The sequence below is a fragment of the Abramis brama genome (genome assembly GCF_963993115.1).
Source record: "Abramis brama genome assembly, chromosome: 10".
Classification (NCBI taxonomy): Eukaryota; Metazoa; Chordata; class Actinopteri; order Cypriniformes; family Leuciscidae; genus Abramis; species Abramis brama.
Window position 1 is genome coordinate 24,517,759 of NC_139972.1, and position 24,046 is coordinate 24,541,804.

General features: G+C 39.9%; 2 protein-coding genes across 3 annotated transcripts in view; one reads left to right on the plus strand and one right to left on the minus strand.

The window, feature by feature from the left end:
- trim3a (tripartite motif containing 3a) overlaps positions 1-2,918 on the plus strand; it is a 30,247-nt gene extending 27,329 nt beyond the window's left edge. The window contains exon 14 of one of the 2 annotated variants that reach the window (XM_084126981.1): positions 792-2,918. In XM_084126981.1, coding sequence (XP_083983107.1) covers positions 792-944 — 153 coding nt within the window. In that variant the 3' untranslated portion in view covers positions 945-2,918. The remainder of the gene's footprint in view (positions 1-791) is intronic. The other variant, XM_084126980.1, reaches the window with a different exon arrangement.
- c4 (complement component 4) lies at positions 2,171-22,868 on the minus strand. Its single transcript, XM_084126979.1, has 41 exons — positions 22,713-22,868; positions 22,392-22,584; positions 22,128-22,299; positions 21,922-21,992; positions 21,753-21,838; positions 21,454-21,536; positions 21,286-21,373; positions 21,092-21,197; positions 20,771-20,897; positions 20,406-20,521; positions 20,098-20,271; positions 19,713-19,910; positions 19,402-19,596; positions 19,166-19,309; positions 18,878-19,007; positions 18,708-18,785; positions 18,410-18,610; positions 18,051-18,168; positions 17,848-17,918; positions 17,606-17,745; positions 17,235-17,438; positions 17,032-17,083; positions 16,866-16,949; positions 10,213-10,416; positions 9,495-9,570; positions 9,211-9,367; positions 9,022-9,126; positions 8,777-8,945; positions 8,386-8,573; positions 6,463-6,618; positions 6,036-6,095; positions 5,849-5,939; positions 5,425-5,599; positions 5,210-5,297; positions 4,858-4,932; positions 4,550-4,652; positions 4,375-4,464; positions 4,190-4,282; positions 4,010-4,093; positions 2,920-3,064; positions 2,171-2,830 (listed from the first exon to the last, which is right to left on the minus strand). The coding sequence occupies exons 1-41, from the start codon at positions 22,769-22,771 to the stop codon at positions 2,689-2,691; spliced, it is 5,091 nt and encodes a 1,696-aa protein (XP_083983105.1). The 5' UTR covers positions 22,772-22,868; the 3' UTR covers positions 2,171-2,688.
- Positions 22,869-24,046: the final 1,178 nt, after the last annotated feature.

A 24,046-nucleotide genomic window follows, 5' to 3' on the forward strand; every position in this document is an offset into this window, starting at 1 on the left:
TGGGTCTATATAATGACCCAAGTATTTGCACAATTTAGACAGAATTCCAAATTTGTGAATTTCATTGCATTAGATAAAATATCAAACAGCATCTGCAAACATTCAAATTATTATAGATCTTTCCTCAGAACTAAATTCTAAATAACTAAATATCATTTTTATAAAAAGAAACAATTTGACTTTTCTGAGACATATTTGCAATTACTAATTTTATTTAAAAAAAACATTTCATTTTATTTTATAATACAATTATATATTTCATTTAATAATGTGATTATATGTTTATTGTATTTTCATTTATTATTTATTGTAATTTATTTTTATATTATAACATAATTGGTAACACTTTACAATAAGGTTACATTAACATGAACTAGCAATGAACAATACTTCTACAGCATTTATTAATCTTAATGTTATTCTTAAAATTTACAAATCCATTTTAAGATCAAAAGTTGTATCTGTTAGCTGCACTGTGAACTAACATTAACGGAAGTTAATAAATGTTGTAAGAATATATTGCTCATTGTTAGTTTATGTAGTTAATGCATTAACTAATGCTAACAAGACCTTATGGTAAAGTGTTACCATATAATTATATTTTTATTTATTTAAAATTTGTATTAATTATTTTATTTAAAAAAACGATTAACTTTTTCTTAACTATTAACTTTTCAACCACCTAGCCCTGATTTATTTTTATCATTTTATTTTGTGTATGTATATGTATATATATTTATAATTATTATTATTATAAAATCTACTCAAACTACATATTTTTTGTCATGTAGGTGTTTGACAGTTCTGGCTCTTTTCTGTCGTACATCAACACGACGGCGGATCCTTTGTACGGTCCGCAGGGTCTGGCTCTCACGTCAGATGGTCACGTGGCCGTGGCAGACTCTGGAAACCACTGCTTCAAAGTGTACCGATACCTGCAGTAAAGACTCGCCGTGATGGAAGACTTAACAAATATACTGTAAGGTCTTTGGCATTTCATGTTTTCCTTTGCACAAGTCTCTGCACATACATTTCCAGCCATTTGACTGACGTTGATGTGAACAAACCCAGGGCTTCATGAATGTTGCATCTCTATTTGATCAATTTGTGTTAATAGTCATTTCCTAAATGAATGTACTGTATATTGAACCCTAGCAAGTAATAACAGGCGCTGTGTATGTAACAGTGACCGAGAGGGCAGCTATATTTGTGCTTTTTACAAAATCTTTCATGCAAAACTTAAAGCTGCTTAACAAACCCCTCTGTTAAATTTAACAAGAATTGCAGGGAATAAAATGTTTTCTGGGCAAATCATTAATGCAACAGCTTAAGAATGACCTGTGGATGGAGCTCAAAATTCTCACATCGAACTGGCCTTTTGTGCATTGACTAGCTGTACATGTGTACGTATTTGTATCATATGGTGTAAATTTGATCGCCATTGATTTGCTGTAATTTCTTATTTTGAGATCCACTCTCTCTTAGTGCGCTAAAGCTCAATATTAAAGTAACCCAGCTGTCAATGTGCTTTACTGGCTTTACTAGAACTGCTTGTAGGTTCATCGTGCCTCTGATTTTAAAAGCGACTTGGGCTTGCTCCATATCACTGACCACAACAGCACAATTGACATATTGCATGCTTTGTATTCACGTAAAAAGGTTATAAAGCAAGTTTATTTATTTTGTACACAATGGTATGATGTACAAGTTATTTTTCTAAGTTGAAGTGTTTTGTTTTCTGCAGTTATCTGCTGCCTTCAGTGGTTTTCACAAGGTGTACAAAGCTAATGTCTAGTGAAGTACTCATGCACATGTTTTTTCTCATGCACATGATAGTCACCACATCAAAGGGAATGTGTCATATCAAAACAATGGAAATATGAACATAAAACAATAAGGGAAAATTAAATCACACAGCCACTGCTGCATTTTAAGTTGCCAAATTCATGGAAGAACAATTTGCAGGGTACTTGCCATAGTTTACTGTATTACTGAAGCATTTACTACTGTTTTTTATTTTGTTTTATTGCTTGTTTTCTTAAATTGAATGTAGGAAAATGAATGAAAAATGTTAATAAAAAAAACAAACAAATGATTTACTGCATTGACAGTTTGATAATTTTGGCCCAGATGTTACACCATGACGTTCAAAAAAGCAATGAATTCACAATCAGGACATCATCTGTACTTTATATGAAGTCATGAACGAGTGCAAGCGATACAAAGACAGTATTCCATAATAAAACTGTACAGTGTATAACCACAACAGGACACATGAAGCATTTTAAACATAGTATTTAAACTGCAATAATGCACTCTTGAATATTTCTCAGAAATGTAGCATCTCTAAAAAAATACCCCTAAAAAGAGGACCCTTGTTTTATGGTGTTGTAATACTGAAAAGCTAAAGGTCAAGGCGTGTCAAAGAGATAATATCTGGAATTATTGTAATAAATTTCTTCCATTTGACTTCCCTCTATGTATCAGAATGAAAGGTGACGTGAATCTACTGTATTGCCAATACACACATAAAACTGAATTGAAATGCTTGACTCTATTTTCCAATGTACCAAACAACTGTAACAGTCTCTTTATATGTCAGTATATGCACTAGAAATAAAAGCACATGATTTACAGAGCCAAATAATGATGTTTTAAGTGGTTATTTTACCATCTTCGTTATGTTTTCTAAATATCACAGAGTTTAATGGGGTGATTCTTTATAAATTCATTCAGATGAAAGCAGGCAGAGCGACTTGAGGTTGCCTTGCATTTCTTTTTTTCTGGTATCTTCTCGATCCACATGTCATTGTTCAGTACATACCTGAAACTTCAGAAACAATAGAAGAACAATGTTTTATGAATCAAAAAACAATTTGCATTTTGTCTTTTCAATAAACTTCAGATTTCAAGGCTTACTGTTGTCCATCGTTATTCAGAACTGAGATTGCGTTGTTCTGACCCATGAACAGATATTGTGCTTCATTATTCAGCTCCATTTTATCACAAGATAAGCGCAGTATCATCTGGCGCGTGACATCTTTCTGGATACCAGAGTCCTTCCCTTTAACAAGAAAGGTTGTGTTGATATATTATTTATTGCGGTAACAATTTACAATAAGGTTCTACGTTATTAGGTATAATGAACTTTGCAGAATCCATTACTTGAAGTATGTACGGCCAGTGTGCAATTATCACAAAATAACTCCCGACAAACGTGGTCAGGTCGGGGTTTATTTTGTGATACCGGGCTAATGATACATTACAGATATCACATAAACAAATATGTGGACAGTAGACAAGAAATGTTGGTTGAAATAATCTTATGATTTTACCTGTACTGTATGTTATCTTAAAGATTCCGCTAAGAAAAAATAGTCCATTACAACCAGGGCCTAAAACTAACTTTTTGCCACAACTGCCAAAGAAAAAAAAAAAGTGCTGCGAATAAATATTTTTACTGGCCATGAAACTGTTTTTGCAAAAACAGGCAGTTATGACACCAAAATTTTAGATACCAGTGAAATTCCCAGTTTTCACAGAAATTTAATGAAGTAGGCTTGTCAAATGTAAAATAACACTGCATAGTCTTCACTGTATAAACTAAACATAGATTAAACCTTATTAAAGTTACAGAGGTTATTCAATCAAGAGCAGTGAGTGTTTTTTAACAAACAAAAAAACCCCACAGATAGCTGCAGATATATTAGGCTGCTGTCACTTTAAGACCACATGCACAGATCCAACATACTAATACATACTGTACATGTGCATTTTCTCTCTCAACTTCGTTCATTTAAGACACAACCGACTATGTTTACTAGGATACTCGTTATGATGGGCTTTTTTTTTTTACATAATTTTGAGTGAATTTGCTAGTGGATGGCACGATTCGCCAATCAAAACCAAGTATTCAAAACTGCCTTAGAATAGCTAATAGTTATAACTTTAATCAACTTACAGAACCTTGTTTCATTTTAAATTTAAAAATACAGAGGACCAAACTTACCAATCTGAAGAACATCAGTGATTAATGTGGTATAGTGCATAAACACTTCATCTCTGCTTGAGTTGAGAATTTTAATCACATAGACTATAGAAAACAGAACACATTTAAAATATAAGTTAGTATAGTGTTAAGACTTGGCAACATACTGTATTTGTACATTATCTGACTTTAGTTTCTCACCATAGTCAACGGCAGGATCGTAGCATGCATATCTGCTCCGGGTGGTATCTTTCATATCCTTGCTGAAGGTGACTTTCAGATCTGGACAACCACCTGAAAAGTGTGAAATGGACATCTGGTTTTCACTTATGCATTTGTGGCCCATGTGTTCAAATATAATCACAGTACACTACAGTTTTTCCCACCTTCTGCACATGTACACACATCCCCGTTACACAGTTTGGAGATCATTGGGCTTTTCTGAGGGGCTGTGTAGAATATGCCACATCTCTTTTCTGTGTGACACATTGAATAGCATTAGTCAGTGTTCATACTCAAAAGTGCTGTCAATAAAGTGTTCTGTTCATAGCGTTTGAGTACCTGGGCTGTAATAGTCATAGATGACAGCAGAAGCAGGTTGGACAAGGCCCATGGGAACAACCTGTTCAGCACCAAACTGAAGACACTCCTCGGTTTCTGTGATCTGTTGACATGAACCATGTAATCAAATTATTTGTGTCTGCTGGATCTGTTGCATAAGTACTGATGAATTAAAGTGGAGCCAATTTAACTCAATGACATTTATTTTCAAATTCAGCAAAAAGAAAAAAAGAAGAAGATGCAAACCATACATCAAAAAGAAACAATTTAAAATTCATGGGATTCTTGAATAGAAACTATTCCATTACCTTTGCAAAATAAAGAAAGACTTTATTATGGTGGGTTTCGTAGTGATCATTGAACTTCTCTGAGCCCTTTACATTCTGTGGGGGAAAAATGAGAGATGAAATAAATTCTTAAAATATTTTATATCACATAGTATTTGTATTATTTGTAACTCAACAAAGTCAGGAAAATACAGAAAACTTCCAGAAATATGGCGCTTATTGTAAGAAAACTTGCTCTAATTTTTTTATTTTGATGTTTACCTAATGCTTATTGATAGAAAAAAAAAAATACAAATTACGAAAAGTCATAGAAATATAATGTATTTTTGAGAACTACATGTGATAATAATAAAAATGATAAATGCATATGCACATGTTCCAAATCCTTGATGTTTGGCATCAGTCCACTTAGGAGTGAGATGTCCACCATGACCATGCCAACAGAATTGTTCTTTTTCATGCTGTGGGAGAACAGAGGAGAAAATAGGCCAAACAATTCTGCTGAACATTTATATAACAAATTATTTCTATAACATTTATACAACAAATCATTTTTAAGTACATAAAAAGACTGTTTACTGTGCTCACCCCACACACACTGTGTATATGAGTGAACTCTCTTTCTTTGGCTCCTCTGAGATTTGTCTTTTTCTGCGGCTGCGAAGATCAAACCATTCTATGCTGCTCATGGGCTCATCTTTTTGATCCTCCTCGGCTTCGTAGTTGTAATAATCATCAAACGTTTCTTCCTTATTGTACATTTCTAGAGAAGAGCATATTGACTTTAAGTCTTATGATAGTCTAGATTATTATTAGATGACGTTTGTAACTACTCCTCCTCGCCACCTGAGGTCACTCTCACCCAAACAGAGATGTGCAACTTTCATTTAATGTATAGTTTTTAACATCCTGTCTGGTTGAATAAAACATTTATACTTTTCACAATTCAAATTTAATTTCTTATTCAGAGTGACCTACAACAACAGCGGCTGTCGCATTATATGTTACGTACTGTATTCCAGCTCTCCTTCCACTGTAACACTAAGGTGAAAAAGATCACAGTATGTTTCATCCTTCTTCATAGTTCTGTATGTCTGCACAACCTGTAATGAGCAAAAAGTCATTTAAAATAGCATTAACTGAAACATCATAGATCATCAATAATGTAAATTGGAGAAAAAATAAAATAAAATTCTTACTGCTAATGTTCCACGTCCCGTTCCTTGAACATTTAGGGTAACTTTACCAGCATTTCTGACCTGTGTAAACAAGTGCACATATAGTGAGGGTTTTTTACTTGTTATGGCATACTTTATCACATATTTAAAGTCACTTGATGAGTTTTCTGCACTCTGTATATATTCCCCATTGAAACTTTATGTTTCAACACTTCAAAACGTTTGTTCCTTTTTTTAATTAGTTGCACCAAAGCCATGAACCTACTTTCTAGTCGCTTGAATATGGAATTAGTGGGAGGGGCTTATTCGTTCAAGAAAGAAAAGAACATACAGTACAGGATGAGTCATCACTATTTTTAAATTAGGAGGTATATGCATATATCTGCTGAAGATAAATAAGTCACCTTTTAGGAATAGTACCATTACTGTTTTAAGTAATCTTTCTTACCTTAACGGCTTCTGCGGTGAGCGCATTATATTTGGTCAAGTGTAAATCTTGCTTTTTGCCATTTTCAAGGCACATTTCCACCCTCAGATTCAGGTCTCCTATATCGTTGCTCAGTATGCTGTATTTCGTCAGAGCCTCAAGGGCCACGACTGTATCCTATGTATATATATATATAAGAAAAACAAGGATTAATGCAAACTAGAAAACCAACACAAAAGACGGAAGAAATGGGGCTGACAAGTTTTAAAAACGCTAATGTGCCAAAAATTGCTTGGTCTTGGGCCTATAATTTTCACATTATGTGTCTTGTTATTTAAAAAACTGCAACCTTTTTAAAAACAGTGTCATATGACAAGGAAGTGACCCCATTATGACCCTTGTTTTGTGGGTTGTACATGACCCATGTGCATTTACTATGGCATTAAATGCACTTGTGCAGCAACTTGAGGTTTGTTGCCAACTGTTGTTCAAGGCAAGGTCATAATGGTAATAATGGTAAAAACTCTAGTTCATGGAGCACTCTTTAGTGTATTTCAACCTGCAACATATCTTTTTATTATTATTTTTATGCCTCACTGCTGTTTTACATTTGAGTACACAAAGTTATTTTATGATTTTTTAACTTGGTAAGAAACAGTCCTTGTACAGTCCAATGCAATGTGTGTGATTGTGTATTAAGGATCTGTTACCATCAGACAAATGAATAAAAGGTACACTACTGTTCAAAGGTTTAGGGTCGGTAAGGCTGTTTCTGTTTGTTTGTTAAATTAAATAAAAAATAATTTACACTGTAAATTAAAAATAATTTACAGTGTTCTTGTGGTAGCAAAATTAAAGAACGACTCCAGTCTTTGTCACATGATCCTTCAGAAATTATTCTAATATTCTGATTTGATGCTTAAGAAACTTTTTATTATTATTATTATTATAATTAATATTATAAATGTTAAAAACATGTATCACTTTTGTGGAAACTGTGATTTTTTCTTTCTTTCTTTGAATAGAAAGCTCAAAAGAACAGCATTTATTTGAAATATAAATCTTTTTTTAACATAATAAATGTATTTACTGTCACTTATGATCAATTCAATGCATCCTTGATAAATGTAAGTATTAATTTCTTCCAAAAATGTTTAAATGGTAGGTATATCAGGCTATCAAACAGTTTAAAAATAATAAAATTCTAAAAACAGCATTACACTTTTTTGATATTGTTTTTATAAGGAATTAGCCTATTAAGAATTAGGAGTAAAGTATCGTTTCAACATTTTATAGTTAACTCTTTCCCCGCCATTGACGGAAATTTCAATCATTTGTGAGAAAACGCTTCCGTGCGGAAATTTCCATTTTAATTTCCGTTATATGGTAGGGGGTGCTATGGCATCTTCTGAAAGACTGCTGAATCTCCTAATCAAAACACATGTGAAGAAAAATGCAGAAACATGCGTTGTCATATGTAAGCTAATCATATGCATATGTAAAATAATGCGATCAACAGCATATAAATCAAAACGGCCTAATGCTAATGAATGAAATGTAGACCCAGGACGAGCAATAGGACTGTGCAAGCTTTGGGGATGTTGATGGACTCAATCTATTCCATCATTTTGATCATCCTTCTGAATCTGATCTGGATTTAGTCTTTTACAAAATGCTATTTTCACAGCTTTTTCTCAAAATTGTGCTTTTTTTTTTTAAACGTACCCACACTGAAGTGTTAATTAAAAAGTTTTTTTTGTTGTTGTTTATTTCTTTGTTTGTTTAAAAGCTGAGGGTCTGTTCTTTTTTTATTGCATGTTCAGATAGGCCTATTCATACAACAAAATATTCTGGGGGCCATGACACTTTTGTGAAAATGATCAAAAATGCTCGCAGTGAAAAAAATGCTGGCGGGGAAAGAGTTAATATAATTCCGCAACCCACCTGTGTGGACTGGAATCCACCACCATATTTGCGCTGCTCTGTCAGCCAGTTTGCAGCGAGTTTAGCAGTCTTCATGTCACTCACTGACAGCATACTGAGTAGAGCATATGCTGTGGTCTCCACAGATTCAGCCGCAGCTTTACCCACTGAATCGCCTCTGCCACCTTTGGCATTCCAAAAACACTTTTCTGTGCAGAAAGGAGACAAAATATGATGCATGGATTGGATAATGACAAAAGAGCTAAAAAACTGTGACCAAATTTTTTTGGTGATTCTTTATTTATTAAATATTTTATGTGTATAGACATGCAGTTTTTGAGAATATCTTCTGCTGTTACGTGAATTATGTTCTAAGAGAAAGAATTCAAGATGTAAAATTGCTGGTACTGACTGCTGTCACAATTAGCAATGTCTTTCAGCTTCTGCTGCACTCGCCGGGCTTCTGCACTTTGATGGTCATGCAAGGTCAAGGCATAAGCTGTGATGGCAAGCGAATAAGGACTCTCCAAAGCATCCAACTGCCCAACTAGATAAGACTTTGCTTTGTCAATAGCTGCTCTCTGGAAATAAACAGAGGTTTGTTTTGTTTATTCAGTAGTTAATGAATTGAACTGATCACTTGAGTTAATATGTTACCAGTTCTGTATCACTTCCCAGCTCGTAGACTTTCAAAGCATGGTTCATTGATATAAGGAGAAAAGCAGTTAGGGGAACATCATCTTTCGCCTTTCCAACTCCTCCCTGAGAACAAATATTTGTCTATTTTCAGTCAATGTTAGCAATACAATATTGGTAAATAAAATAAATATACCCTTTTAGCTGTACCTTCATTCCTCTGTCATACAGGCGATTGGGATCGTCCCATGCACCATTGCTCTTCTGTTTGGAAATTAGATAAGACATGGCATCCTGAATATATAAGTCATTCACATTGATAATGTTCCGGGACTCCGTCAGCTCCTTGGCAATATATGCAGTAAGCCTACAGGAAGGTTGGATAGAATAAAAAGAAGAAGAAAAAAACACTTATAATATAAAAAATACATATTAAGCATTCTTGGCATTGCTAGTGTCATGCTAGAGTTGCGCTAGAGGAACCAAAAATGTACCAAATACTGCTGGGAGTCTGCAGAAAGGCTCCGTAAGAGCCATCCGTTTTCTTGTGTGTGAGGACTGTGTTGTAACCTTGTACATAAGAAGTTAAAACAAAGATGTATGTGGTTTAAGTATATATGATGTTTCAACATTTGTCAGGTATTTTAATACTTTTGTATAATGGTGGGCCCAATAAAAACTCTTGTCTCACATATATTGGCAAATATATGATTTGACAATACTGTTCAAAAGTTTGGGGTCAGTACGATTTTTTAAAATAAATTAATAATTTTATTCAAAAAGGATCCATTACATTTAAGAAAAGTGACAGTTAAGGCATTTTAAGCAGCAAATCAGCATATCTGAATGATTTCTAAAGGATCATGTGACACAGAAGACTAGAGTAATGATGCTGAAAATTCAGCTGCCATCACATAAATACATGACATTTAATAACATATTCAAATAGAAAACAGTATTTTTGATCAAATAAATGCAGCCTTGGTGAGCATAAGAGACTTTTATCAAAAACATTTAAAAAAAAAATCGCACTGACTCCAGGAATGCGATTTCAATCGAGGAGGAAGAACCCGATTAAAATTGTGGGGGACTCATTTTCCACCAAGGAGAGCCCCCAGCAACAACCTGGATACCCTAGTTACAGCCCTGCTCATAGCTTATCACCTACTTGATTTTTTTGTCATCTAAAGGCATCTCATAATGAATACGCACCAGTTTGGATCATTGCTTGGGCCTCATCTCTTCGTTCAGCTTTTAGTGATATCCATTGGTTGGTGGCATCCAGGTACCTCATGGCATGAATAGCAGGAGACATCTTCACCATAGTCTGCTCCGCACAGCCAGTGGGCAGCTGAATGAGTTTATCAACACCCTCCAGGTTTAGACAGTTCTCTACCGACTCACCCATCACACCACCTGGAAAATAACAAGGTCATTATCTACTGTACCTCAACTCCATCCATCCATCCATCCATCCATCCACACACACATAGGCTCACGCTCTTCAGAAAAATTCACAGAATAAGAATTCACTTACTTGATCATTGGACTGAAAACTTCCCTGGAGTTTAGCGGCTTAAAACGTACTCGGTTACTAACGTAACCTCGGTTCTCTCTAGAAGAGGGAACGAGTACTGCGTTTTTATTAAAAACGCTACGGGAAAAGTCTCTTTTCACGAAATACTGAAGCAAAAAATTATCCTTAATTTTCATACATGTAAAGCGCGTTGCAGCAGTACTCAGCTATGGCGAGACGGCTTGCTCGCTCATTGGCTGCTCTGCGGCAACTGCATAAGCCTATCGAGCGAAGCCTGAGGTGACGTCAGGCCAATGAGGGCGCTTCGCGCCCTCCTTGCCATTTCCCGCCGAGACGGGTGTGGCTAACCTCTATAAAAGGAGCTCGAAAAGGCTGATTCACTTGATTTTCATCGCCGAAGCGAACCAGAGTGAACCGTACGCACGGCAGAGAACGCAGTACTCGTTCCCTCTTCTAGAGAGAACCGAGGTTACGTTAGTAACCGAGTACGTTCTCTTACGAGAGTCCTCTCGTACTGCGTTTTTATTAAAAACGCTACGGGAACCCCTTGTAAAACGCCGTGCGTGCTGGGATAAAAACACCGATCACTGGAAGCTAAGCCAGATGTACAGTGCATAACCACCAGATAGACTCACAAAGAATCCGGGAATAAGGGAGGGGGACCTTAATTCCCTAAACTGTAACGTCCGCAGACGTAAACATGACCTCACAGAGAGAGTCTAGAGACAAGAGGGGATTCCCTCCGTCCTTATATGGTCGCGCCAGCAGACGCGAATATGACATCACATAGACAGGGTGGGGAACCTGAACTAAATGTGGGAAATGTGGGTCTTACACAATTCTGCCCATAAGACAGTCGGTAGCGCGCTGCGCATGCGATTTCAGTGTTCTAGTTAGACAGCTGAATCGACTACACCGATAGTAGCTTAGCCTGCAAGGCGGGAACTTCTAGGTTGTAAAACCTAATAAATGTAGACGGCGAGGCCCAGCCTGCCGCCGTACATATATCCTGTAAGGAAATCCCGCTGGACCAAGCCCACGAGGAGGCAACGCCTCTCGTGGAGTGCGCTCTGACTCCCAACGGGCACTGAATGCCCTTGACAGTATAAGCCAGCGCTATGGCGTCAACTATCCATCTGGATAAGCTCTGTTTCGAAACAGCCATTCCCTTGGAACGTCCACTGAATGAGACAAAGAGCTGCTCAGTCTGTCTGAAGACAGCAGAGCGGGACACGTAAGCTCTTAAAGCCCTAACAGGGCAAAGAAAACTTGAGTCCCCTTCCTCACTTGATCCCGGCAGGGCAGACAGGGAGATAACCTGAGCCCGAAACGGCGTGTTGAGGGACTTTGGCACATAGCCATGCTTAGGTTTGAGTATGACTTTAGAGTCATAGGTCCAAACTCTAAGCACGCTGGGCTCACGGAGAGCGCGTGCAGGTCGCCTATGCGCTTCACCGAAGCGAGAGCCATCAAAAACACTGTTTTGAAAGACAAATGTCTGAGGCTAATAGATTGGATAGGCTCGAAAGGGGCACCCTTCATGGCCGCCAAAACTGTAGAAAGGTCCCACATAGGGACTGAAGGAGGTCTGGGTGGATTCAGCCTCCTAGCTCCCCTGAGGAAGCGGATGACTAAATCGTTCCTTCCTAGTGACTGACCCAGCGTTGTTCCAGAGAACGCTGTAATAGCCGCCACGTAAACTTTGAGCGTGGAAGGGGATCTGCCCTTATCCAACAGCTCCTGTAGGAAGGAGAGAACCTTCGTTACCTCACAATCGAGAGGTGATAGGCTCCGAGCTGTACACCAGCCGGAGAAAACCGACCACTTTGAGGCATAAAGCCGCCGAGTTGACGGCGCTCTGGCCTGAGTGATGGTATTTATCACTCCCTCTGTGAGGTCAACGGATATCCGTTGAGCGCCCACACATGAAGGGACCACAGCTCCGGGTGTGGGTGCCAAATCGAGCCCCCGGCCTGCGAGAGGAGATCTCTCCTCAATGGCACTGGCCATGGAGCGATGTCTGCTAGCTGCATCAGGACTGGAAACCATGCTTGGTTCTTCCAGAACGGTGCTACAAGCAGCACTGGGCATTCTGTTTCCCTGACCCGCTCTAACACCTGTGGCAGGAGGGAGACGGGGGGAAAAGCATATAGCGGGCAGCGCGGCCACATCTGGGACAGCGCGCTGTCGTTCTTGGAAAAGAACACGGGGCAATGAGCGTTTTCGCGGGACGCGAATAGGTCCACCTCCGCTCTGCCGAATCTCTCCCACAACAGCCGGACTGTTTGTGGGTGTAGAGACCATTCGCCCAGGGGAATGTTGTTCCTGAACAGTCTGTCTGGGCCCACATTCTGGAGCCCAGGCACATGCACTGCCCTCAGCGAGCGCAAATTGTGCTGAGCCCATATTAGGAGGCGTTTCGCCAGCCTGTACAGGGATGTGGATCTCAGACCGCCCTGGCGATTTATATAGGACACCACGGCCGTGTTGTCCGAACGGACTCCGACGTGTTGGTCCTTGATGTGGGGACAAAAACGCGCCAGCGCGTTGTGCACTGCCAGCATTTCCAGGCACTTGATGTGTTGGAGCTTTTCTCGTTCCGACCACAGGCCGAAGAACGGTCTGCCCTCGAGCAGCGCTCCCCATCCCGAGGTGGATGCGTCTGTCGACACCATCCTCACTCTCGAGGAAGTCCCCAGGCTTACACCTGATTGGTACCAGCCGTCCGCCAACCAAGGTATCAGGGCTGTCACACAGCTTTGATTGACCTTGAGGCGTAACCGGCCGGACACCCACGCTCCGCGCGGTACTCGCGCTTTCAACCAGAACTGCAGAGGGCGCATGCGGAGCAAGCCCAACTGAAGAACTGGTGATGCTGAGGCCATGAGACCTAGCATCTTTTGAAACATCCTGAGTGGGGTAGTCGCGCCGCGGCGGAAGGATCTCGCCGCGCGCTGAATGTGCAGCACGCGCTGTGGCGACAGCCGCGCTGTCATAGACTGAGAGTCCAGAATGGTACCCAGAAACGAAATCGTTTGACTGGGGTTCAGTGAACTCTTCGTCCAATTGACCGTGATACCAAGATTCTCGAGGTGATCGAGTAACATGGTTCTGTGCTCCACGAGCTGTGATCGTGATTGAGCTAGGATCAGCCAGTCGTCCAAATAGTTCAGCACTCGCATACCTCTGAGTCTGAGAGGGGCGAGCGCTGCGTCCATGCATTTCGTAAATGTACGAGGTGCCAGGGACAAACCGAACGGCAGGACTGTATACTGGTATGTCTGACCCTCGAAGGCGAATCTCAAGTATCGCCTGTGATGTGACGCTATCTGTATTTGAAAATACGCGTCCTTCAGATCTATTGACATAAACCAGTCTCCTCGGCGAACATGCGCGAGGATTTTCCTGGTCGTGAGCATTTTGAAACTGCGTTTCACTAATGCTTCGTTCAACCGTCTTAGATCCAGTATGTGTCTGATACCACCGTCCTTTTTGGGGACTAGAAAGTATCTGCTGTATAGCCCCCCTTCGCTTTGAGCTTGGGGTACACGCTCTATCGCCCCTTTGCTTATCAGTTTTGATATTTCGGCGCGAAGTAGGTGTGCTACTTCTAAAGTCACCGTAGTTTCGACGCGCGCTGTGAAGCGGGGAGGGCGTCGACAAAACTGTAGCGAGAAGCCTCTGTTTATAATGTCTAGCACCCAGTCCGAAACCCCTGGAAGCGCTGCCCATGCCTCTGCATGGCTGCCTAAGGGTTGGATGCGAAGCGCGCTCTGTTCGCCGTGCAACAGAGGTGCTTCGGGGCGCAATAACATAGGCGTTACGCCTGTGACATTCGAGGCGGGGAGCGCGCTTATTACAGCGGGCAGAACGCTCGTCCTCGACCCTACTACAGTGCTTAACTGAGTGAGGGAGGGCTGAGAAAGTCTCGTGGGACTCATGCTGTCTGCGAGTAAATGTGGGCGGGAAACGGGCATATTCACTGCTTTGGACGCGCTGCCTGCCTGAGCAGAGCGAGCGCGCACAGGTCCCGTTTTTACAGAGAGCCTGTGATCTGTGAGACATAGTGTTCGTGGGCACTGGGAAGTGGGCACTTTTACTATGTTGGAAGCGCAATCGACCTGAGTCGATTTTATGTGCGCGAGCCCTAGGGGGAAGCGCGCTGATCACAGTGGACAGAATGCCTGCGCTCGACCCCGCTGCGGTGTTTAACCGAGCAAAGGAGGGCTGGGTGAGTCCCATAGGACATATAATGGCCGTGAGTAAGTGTGGGCGCGGGAGAGCGGGCACAGTTACTGCAATGAGTGCACTGTCTGCCTGAGCAGAGTGAATGCACACAGGTTTCTTCTTTACAGAAACCACAAGGCATGCAGAACATAGTGTTTGTGGGCACTAGGCAGTGGGCACGTTCACTATGTTGTGTGCGTGATCGACCCGAGTCGAATATATGAGCGCGGGCCCTGTGTGAAGGGCTGTGCTAGTGTGTAGGGATGGGCACTAGCAGTGGGCATCTTCTCTACACATATAGCATCATCGGCCGTGGCCGGGACTTCGGTAGAAGTCCGGCCATGTACCACGTGCTCGTGGGCTGCAAAAAACACGTCTGCAGTTGCCTCTCGGGGAACAAACAGAGTGATTTGCATTCGGCGGCATAAATATTTTCTGCCGGCAGGCCTGGGATTCGAACCTCGGATCCCCTGCGCGAAAGTCTAAGAATCTACCACTGGACCACAGTGTAGATACATAGACAAAGTCAGCGCGAGTATTATCCACACTGGCGTTTGCTTGCAGGCATGTACCACGTGCTCGTGGGCAGCAAAAAACACGTCTGCAGTTGTCTCTCGGGGAACAAACAGAGTGATTTGCATTCGGCGGCATAAATATTTTCTGCCAGCAGGCCTGGGATTCGAACCTCGGATCCCCCGCGCGAAAGTCTAAGAATCTACCACTGGACCACAGTGAAGATACATAGATAAAGTCAGCGCGAGTATTATCCGCACTGGCGTTTGCTTGCAGGCATGTACCACGTGCTCGTGGGCAGCAAAAAACACGTCTGCAATTGCCTCTCAGGGAACAAACAGAGTGATTTGCATTTTCAGACGCCTGCAAAATGCCAGAATGTGAGAAGAGTGGATATCGCCCAGTTTCAGCGGGGCTGAAAACACTCCATTCTCCTTTCGCCAGTGACGCACGGGAACCGTAGAAACGGTGTTCGGTTGCAGGCAAGCGGGTACTACGCGCTCGCTGGCTGCAAAATGCATCTCTGCAGTCGCCTTCAGGGGACTGACAGAGCAAAGCATTGGCGGCATAAATATATATGCCGCTAGACCGGGATTCGAACTCCGGTCTCCCGTGTGGAAAACCTATAATTCCACCACTGAGCCACAGGGGGATACAGGCTTTTGAAAGCGGCGTCAACATGTATTCTTCGGCGTTTGCTGGCAGGCAAGCGTGTATAACAGACTCACTTGCTGCAATAATATTTCCAGTCGCCGAACAGGGAACTGAGAAATGTGAGAGAAAAGAGGTCAGACCGACCAACGGTGGGACTAAGAACACTCTTTTCTCCTTCGCCGGTGAATGACGCGTGCAGAGGCAGGGTAGCTTTTCTTGTAACGTAAAGAAAAACTAATCCCGCCATCCGCTTCCAGGAAGGGCAGCCTCGGAAAGGATGCCCGGCGAGTCCTCAGAGTCACCGTAGGCAATTGGCTCGGAGTGAAGGCGTTTCGCCGTCAGCGAGCGCGAGCGCTGCATGAGAAGGCATCTTGAAAAAGACGCAGCTCTTTTAGGGGTGAGTGTTGCAAAGCGAACACACACACACACACATACACAAGAACAAAGAATGTAAAGGATATGGCGTCGGAAAGCGCAGCAGGTACGGCGGTAGAAGGCGGCGTTGGCCAGCGGCTTCGAGGGCTCGTCCCGCTGAAGTGCTTGCATCAGACGACGCGTGCTTCCTCGTGATCCAGCGATGCGTGAGCTTCGCTGAAGAGATGAAAAATCAAGTGAATCAGCCTTTTCGAGCTCCTTTTATAGAGGTTAGCCACACCCGTCTCGGCGGGAAATGGCAAGGAGGGCGCGAAGCGCCCTCATTGGCCTGACGTCACCTCAGGCCTCGCTCGATAGGCTTATGCAGTTGCCGCAGAGCAGCCAATGAGCGAGCAAGCCGTCTCGCCATAGCTGAGTACTGCTGCAACATGTATGAAAATTAAGGATAATTTTTTGCTTCAGTATTTCGTGAAAAGAGACTTTTCCCGTAGCGTTTTTAATAAAAACGCAGTACGAGAGGACTCTCGTAAGAGAACCTTATACATATATACCACCTCACCTTTTAAACTCAAAAAGATGTCTGAGTCTGTCCCACCAGGGATCTCATCAGCAGGGACTGGAATATCAATCTCTAATTTCCTCACTGCATAAAAAGACAAAAAAAAGTTTACTGCAATGATGGAAAGCCTATGAACAGATCTACTATTTATATGCTGGATTCTTACATTTTGGATCAATGTTGAACTCCCTGTCAATAGAGGTGATTTCTCCTTCTCCCTAAAGATGAAGGATTACCAAGAGAGTTTTTGGATGAATACTGAATTACTTGTAGGAAACAAGAGCATTCCTATGAGAAACACCTTTAATTTCTCAGGTATGTGACACTGAAGCACAGTAAAATCGTGTTATCGTGGTAACCACACTTTACCTCCACACGGAGCTCCTTTTCTACTCGATCTTGGGCAGTGTCTGAGGCGTAAGCCAGCACGGTGATGGGGATATTTCCGATAACAAGGGGCACCACGGTGAAATACACGGCCACTGCAGAGTTACCAGGAACCGTGACCTCCTCCCTCACCTCACTGCCGCCAGCAGTACACAAACCTTCCTCCTTATTCATCTTCACTATTACCTAAAGAGACACATGATATGGCATTCTCGGCCCTTAAACAAGAACTAGAGTTTTGCCGAGTTTCAAAGCATTTTAATCTTGTTTGTCACACTAATCATTTTTCAGGCACATGCACTGTTTGCTGGTTAAAAAGAATAGCACCTGAAATAAAGATGAATTAAATTTACCTGTAAACTCTCTTGCTTGTAATTGTACACAACAGCTTTAACCTGAAGCTGTTCATTTCTCTTCACAGAGTAAGGTAGGTTGACAGACAAAAAGAAATCTTGGAAGACCTTCAGGGGTTTTGGCTCTGCAATGCAGAATCCTAAATAATAATAATAATAATAATAATAATAATAAACACCTTTTGAAAAATAATCAGCATCTAAATAGCACACCAAATGGCAGATTTTAAGTAAATAGCAACCTTTTGTGGAAGAAATGCCCACAGCCTGTATTTCCCAAGTGGTTATAGAATCAGGAGCAACTGCATCATGCCTTTAAGTTTACAAAAGACAAAAAAGTATTTACATATTAAAAAAATGATGTTAGAGGTGATTTATTCTTTTCATCAGTATATATAGTCAGACTCATTATAATATTTATTTATTTATCTGATTAATTGGTAACCTGATAATGCCAGTCCTATCTGATTCAATGACTGTCCACATCCATGACTGTGGGAAATATTTACGAAGGTAGATTGCATCCTCATTAATAACAATTTCGTCCAGTGTGTCGTCAGTGACTACAGTGACAGACAGAAAAAGAGTAGATTTCAGCCTCTATATACTTTTTTTTAATACATTTTATAATTTAAATTGAAAAAAATAAATAAATAAATAAACAAAAAAAAACAAAAAAAAACTAAACTGACTCATTTCTTTGTTTGGTTTGATTTAGAATGTCAAATCACTGCAGAATTGTGCAATAAATGTGGTTTTAATCTAAGAAAACCCTTCCAAGAAGTTATGCAAGACAAATTGTACCTCTTCCAAGGCTGGTTTTTCTCCTCTCAAATTTCTCCTTCTTCCTCCTCTCATCTGCAGCTTCGCAGCATTGTTTAAAAGCCTTACGACAGCTGTCCGATGCTTTTACTCTTTTGAGACGCTCATCACAGGACGTATGCAGTTTGCTTGGCCTTACACCATCAAGACAACATTTCCTGTCTTTGTTCTTATAGCTGTTGACTGTTGATGATATTATCAATTGACATATGATTAAAAGACAAATCATGTGAGGAATGATCAAACGGAAGGGTTGTCAAACTGTTGTTTTGCATCTTACCGACTGCATTGTATTTTGCAACATAATCCGCTGCTCTCCTGATACGAGGGTCAGGTTTAGAGTTGTAACACTTATGCTCTGAGAAGTAAAAAACTGTGTTGATCACGCTTTCATGCTCTTATGGTTCTTGAATAATAATTCACAAAATAGATTGTCAGCAGGTATTTTACTTGTGGGTAAAGGGGTTTCCAGATCACAGTTACAAATGAAAGTTAGCCCAGCTCTCTGCAGAACAGCACTGGAGTCCTCTCCTCCTCCGACAGAGCAGGCCAAGTCATACAAGTTCATATATTCAAACATCTGTGGGAAAAAAACAAATCATCTCCATCATGAGTGGCAATACTAAAAAGGTACATGCAGTACTTTTAGGAGTACACTAGCATAGCGTACTAGATATCCACAAAACTCCAGTTTTGATTTTGTACATAGTGTACAGCACATAATCCCAAATGCATTACCTTTTGAAGGCTTAGTTTGTTTTTGTTCAGAATGTAAACAGCTGAGTCCACTGCGGCAAGAGCCACCTTGGCCTTTGGATCTGTTCTGACCGTCACCTTAAACTCAGTTGCAGGTTTTATCTCAGCCATTGGATCAATTTCTACCTATACAAACAAAACGGTATGTGGAAACACTCGCTTCTAAACCAATATTTCACCATATTTAGATTCTGAATGATAAATCGTCTCTGCTGTACCTCGCCTTTGCAGACATCTTTCACATCGACCCACACAGAGTCAGCCACTATTTTTCCTTTTGGTGTAAGGCCTGTAAAATAGTAGGCGACCAGGCGAAAAGAAGGCACCATTTCCACATTGAATTTCAGATTGATTGTTGTGATTTCAGTTCTTGGCACCCTCCCCACCTGCACAATTCGTCCTTTACTCCAAACCTGTTTGGGGAATTATTTATTTTTTAAATGATGGAAGACATTAGATTGAAGATAAAGCAAATCTGGTAAAGACCTATTTAAAAAATGACATCCAAGCTGATTGTTCTTAGTCTTACCATAAAATAAAAGAAAGTTGGTTTTCCTGAACCCTGAGGTGTAATGTCCCGTAATGTGGCTTTTAAGTCTTCTCCAGGCTTTAGGAACTGTTGTTCCACTTCCAAACTAAGATAGCTGTGTTCTTCAGCTTTTATTGCACTGGCTGTCATATTTTTATCACTACGAATTACCTCCTGGTCTCTCCCCTCGGCAAAAACCTGCAAAATAAGGACCCTATTAAATGGACAGTCCCAGTTCTGGATGTTGATTGGTCAATACCAAAGCCACAAGGATACACAAAAGGTTCATACTGTTGTTGACAGCAGATTTAAAACAAGGTCACTGTATATTGTGACCACTTTGGAATGGTAATAAAGATATATCAAATATCATGTGAAATCTCACCGTTATAGCTAAATCCCTAGCCTGTGGTGGTATTTGAAAGGACATGGCTACATCTCCCATTTCATTTCCCCAGCCCTCATTGCTCAGAATCTGCTCTGGTGATCCTATTATTCTAACAGTGGCTGTAAATTTCAAGTTTGGGACTCTTTGGCCATCTGGATATGTTGCAGTAGCCTTCAAAAGAAATGCAGTAATCAAAAAATAATTTAATTTATTTGTGTATGCAGGTGTGATACTAACATACATTTTAAAGCTAGAGAGGGATAAAAATTATATATTTGAGTTAAAAAATTATTTAGGCCACATACCAAAATGGAAAACATGCCACCCGGGGTGAAATATGTCTTGGTTTTTGACAGATCCACAACATATGGTGATGTCACAATCTTCACAGAAGAACTTTCTGCTTCCTCTAGATTGCCACCTGCATAAAATAAGTCCAAATATTCATTGTGATATAATTTTCAATCAGTAAACATATTTCAATACCCATATGAGGATAAATTGTAACTTTAAGTAAATAAAATAAGTGAATAAGATGACTGGTGTATAATAAGACAAAGAAACACGTATTATTTCATCAATATACTTTTTCACTTGTGATAACTAGAATTAATTTTATTGCATACATTTCCTGATCTAATCATTAGGCTACTTTCCATTTATTACTCACTTGCTTTTTCCAAAACCGAGACTGCAATATAAAGATAATATCCCTCTATATGGCCTTGAGTGTTATTTTTTGACGCTGTCTTTAAGACCTCAGTGAGTACTTCTGTATTTGTAGTGCCATCCTCTACCTACATAACAGAAGAATATAAACAAATAAACCAAATCAGATACTGATTTGAAGTACATTTTACACACACATATACTGTACATACATATATACGTTATAAATATATATATATTTAGACAATTTCTTTTTATTATCTGAAAGACTTAATTGTCAGAAACATTTTAGCTTTTTTCTACAGCAAAATTATTTACTTACTGCTATCTGCTGTTCAGTGCCTGGGAGATATATCTTATTCCCCATTTCATCAATAAGTCCAAATCGAACATATGCTATCCCGTTGACCCCCTTCCCATAAGTATATCTGAAAACACCAAAAACTGATGAGTTACATGGCAAAATATGAAGTCAACAACAAACCCCATCAGCATGTGATGGAGTAGTGTACATACCTGGCAGAGATGTTGAATGGAAAGGACTTGCTCATCAAAATAAGGTAAGGCTGTGTAGACTCAATCTTAACCTCAAATGTGGGCAAAACTGTGGTAAATTAAAGGTTAAAGTGACCGATTAAACGAGAATTCTTCAAATAGATGCACCTGCAATTTCATAATACCTACCGTATTCCTTGACCTCAAACTCAGATGCTGAGATAGATTCAGGGTACTTATGGAATGATGCAGTGATTTTCCATTTGCCAGCCCTGAAGGATGAATAAAATTACACACAATATATCAATGAGGTTCATTACAAGTCCATAGCTGTCCCCTATAATGTAATGTTGCCCATTGTATAAGAATATGTATACTATATGCAAATGTGATTTTTACAACCAGCGCTTTAAACAATCACTATATACACACTTTATTTAGTGTAAGTGTTGTTTAGTGTTCATGTAGTATTCATGTAGTTAACTTACAGCTCCACTTCCGGTATAGAGATAGTTTTTTCCAAGATTTGGTCAGAAATCAAAATATGATTGTAAACAATCAAGCCTTTGCAATTCTGTAAAAAGAAAGTTTTTCACCTGCTCATTCCACGTATTTGTGCATATTATTCGGGTTTCATCATGGATAATAACAACTTACTGCTATTTGAACTTGAATTTCATCCTTTATGGGGAGCAAGTAGTTGTCTAGGGTGAAGATTCTGTATTTTACTGAAAAACATGGAAAAAAGAGAAACTAAACTAATGTGGGCATTTTTAATACTGGTAAACAAATAATACATATTTAATTAAAGTAAATAAGTAGAAGAAAAGAAAAAAAGAAGAAAGTGAATAGTCATACAGTACCTTTTTCCCCTGGATTATAAATGGGCTTGTCTGTTTGGATAAAAATGTACCCCCTTTTAGTTGACAAAAAGATGTTGGCTTTTTTTACTTGGTCTGCAAAGACATCATTGCTTTCAGCTGCAAGCTGAACATATGATACCATTTTTGTACTTCCATACATCTGAGGATCAACCTACAGTACATTGGTTTGAAAAGACATTGGCAGAGTTTGCTGTGGAGAAATAGATTTGAACACTTTTAAAAATCTCAAGTGTACAGACTTACTTTAAGTTTCACCACAGCTTGGTAGTTATTGTCCTTGTTAAGGATTATAGATTTCGTTTCTGACAGATGCACTAAAGAAATCTGGGTTTCAAAGTATAGCTGCATGCTGGTTTCTTTAGTTGCTCCATGAAGCTGCACACTCACAGTCTCTTCCACACCCAGGTGAATTTTATTTGGAGCAACAATTAGGCATCTGCGGTATAAATGCAAACACATGTATATAAGCACTGATAGGATAGAACAAAATGCAATAAGTGGGTAATTATGAGAAAAAATTTTTTTTTACATTTTGTAAAATTAGTCAATAATTCTAGTACTTACGTGGGTCTTGCATCCACTGCAAGAAAAACCAAAAATGCAAAAAACAGAGGGCAGATCATCTTGCTGTTTCACCTTGCTCATATGTGATTATTCCATTAGGACAGCGACTAACATCATCTACCAACTAACTGAGAAAAGACTACGAGGGCTATTTCCCACCTCCGTCAAATTGGGCTTTGACACTGAAAAAAAAAAAAAAACCTTGGCAAGAAATTGCATGGTCATGTGGTTTACAAGAAATCTTGTTTATAACAGAACACAGCAGGAACAGCAGCTGTCTGGAGCAAAGGCAACGAGAAAAGAAAACACCAGTCTAATTAATACAGTAGGCCTACATTCTAAATGTTATGCCACGTCTTTGTATTCATTTTATTAATGTGATTGATTGGTTTGTATCCCTAAGACATTCCACCAATATGATAGGGTTGGGTATGGAAGCTTGTTTCCGCCACAGAATAAAAAAAAAAAAAAAAGATAATTGCGACTTTATATCTCACAATTCTGACTTTTTCTCATATTGAAAGATATAAACTCGCCATTGCTGGTCTTGATGTATGCAGTGTCATATGTATGCAGTGTCATAACTACATCTCTGACGTTTATAATAAACCAAACAGTTTGAAAATCGGTAGAAAATTGAGCAAGTTATGGTTATTTAAAAGTACATGCACCATTAAAACACAATGTTACGAGTGAGCGAGCTCCCTGTGGCAAGATGGCCGCCGTGTGCGGACGGTGGACCTCCATTGGCCAGAAGCGCGGATGAGACATCTAGCCTTTATTATATGATATCTATGGTGCAGTCCGCCTTGCTCTGATGTCATGCTGACGCATGTAAAAAAAAAAAAAAACCTCGCGAAAAACGTGTCGAATTCTGCAGTCGAGCGCAGTTGCTCTCCACCGATTGCGCTGATCAAAAGCATGATGGGAAACGAATTGCTGACGACACAGCTTAATGCTCATTGGTTTAAACAACCATGATGTATTGTTCTCTTTTAAACTGTTTGATTTTAAAACTCTGATCTCATGTTTTTATGTGTATAAATTATGTGTTAGTATTCCCAAACTCTCTGACAGTGTGATCTATGGGTTATTTGATTGTTGTCATATTTATACAAATATATATAAAACATGTCTGTAATTAAAGTAAAAAATATTGATAAACACGTCTTTGGTATGTTATTAAATGGGTGTCTTGTTCATAATTATTTTCATATAAAAGCAACAGAACTTAAATTACATCCAGTTTATTAGCAACACTGTGCATGAGCGTGAATCCCGCAATATCCATCTTTGATCTCACAGGTGTCAGATCCACTGAGAGAAGAGAGAAC

What these genes read in the sequence shown, in the direction of transcription:
- c4 (XM_084126979.1), bottom strand. Translation starts at nt 22,771, where the DNA reads ATGATCTGCCCTCTGTTTTTTGCATTTTTGGTTTTTCTTGCAGTGGAT. An exon ending in CCATTCAACATCTCTGCCAG is followed by an intron (nt 21,198 to 21,285) that starts GTATGTACACTA and finishes TGGTGTTTTCAG; the next exon opens with ATATACTTATGGGAAGGGGG. An exon ending in CAGACTCCCAGCAGTATTTG is followed by an intron (nt 9,368 to 9,494) that starts GTACATTTTTGG and finishes ACCTTCCTGTAG; the next exon opens with GCTTACTGCATATATTGCCA.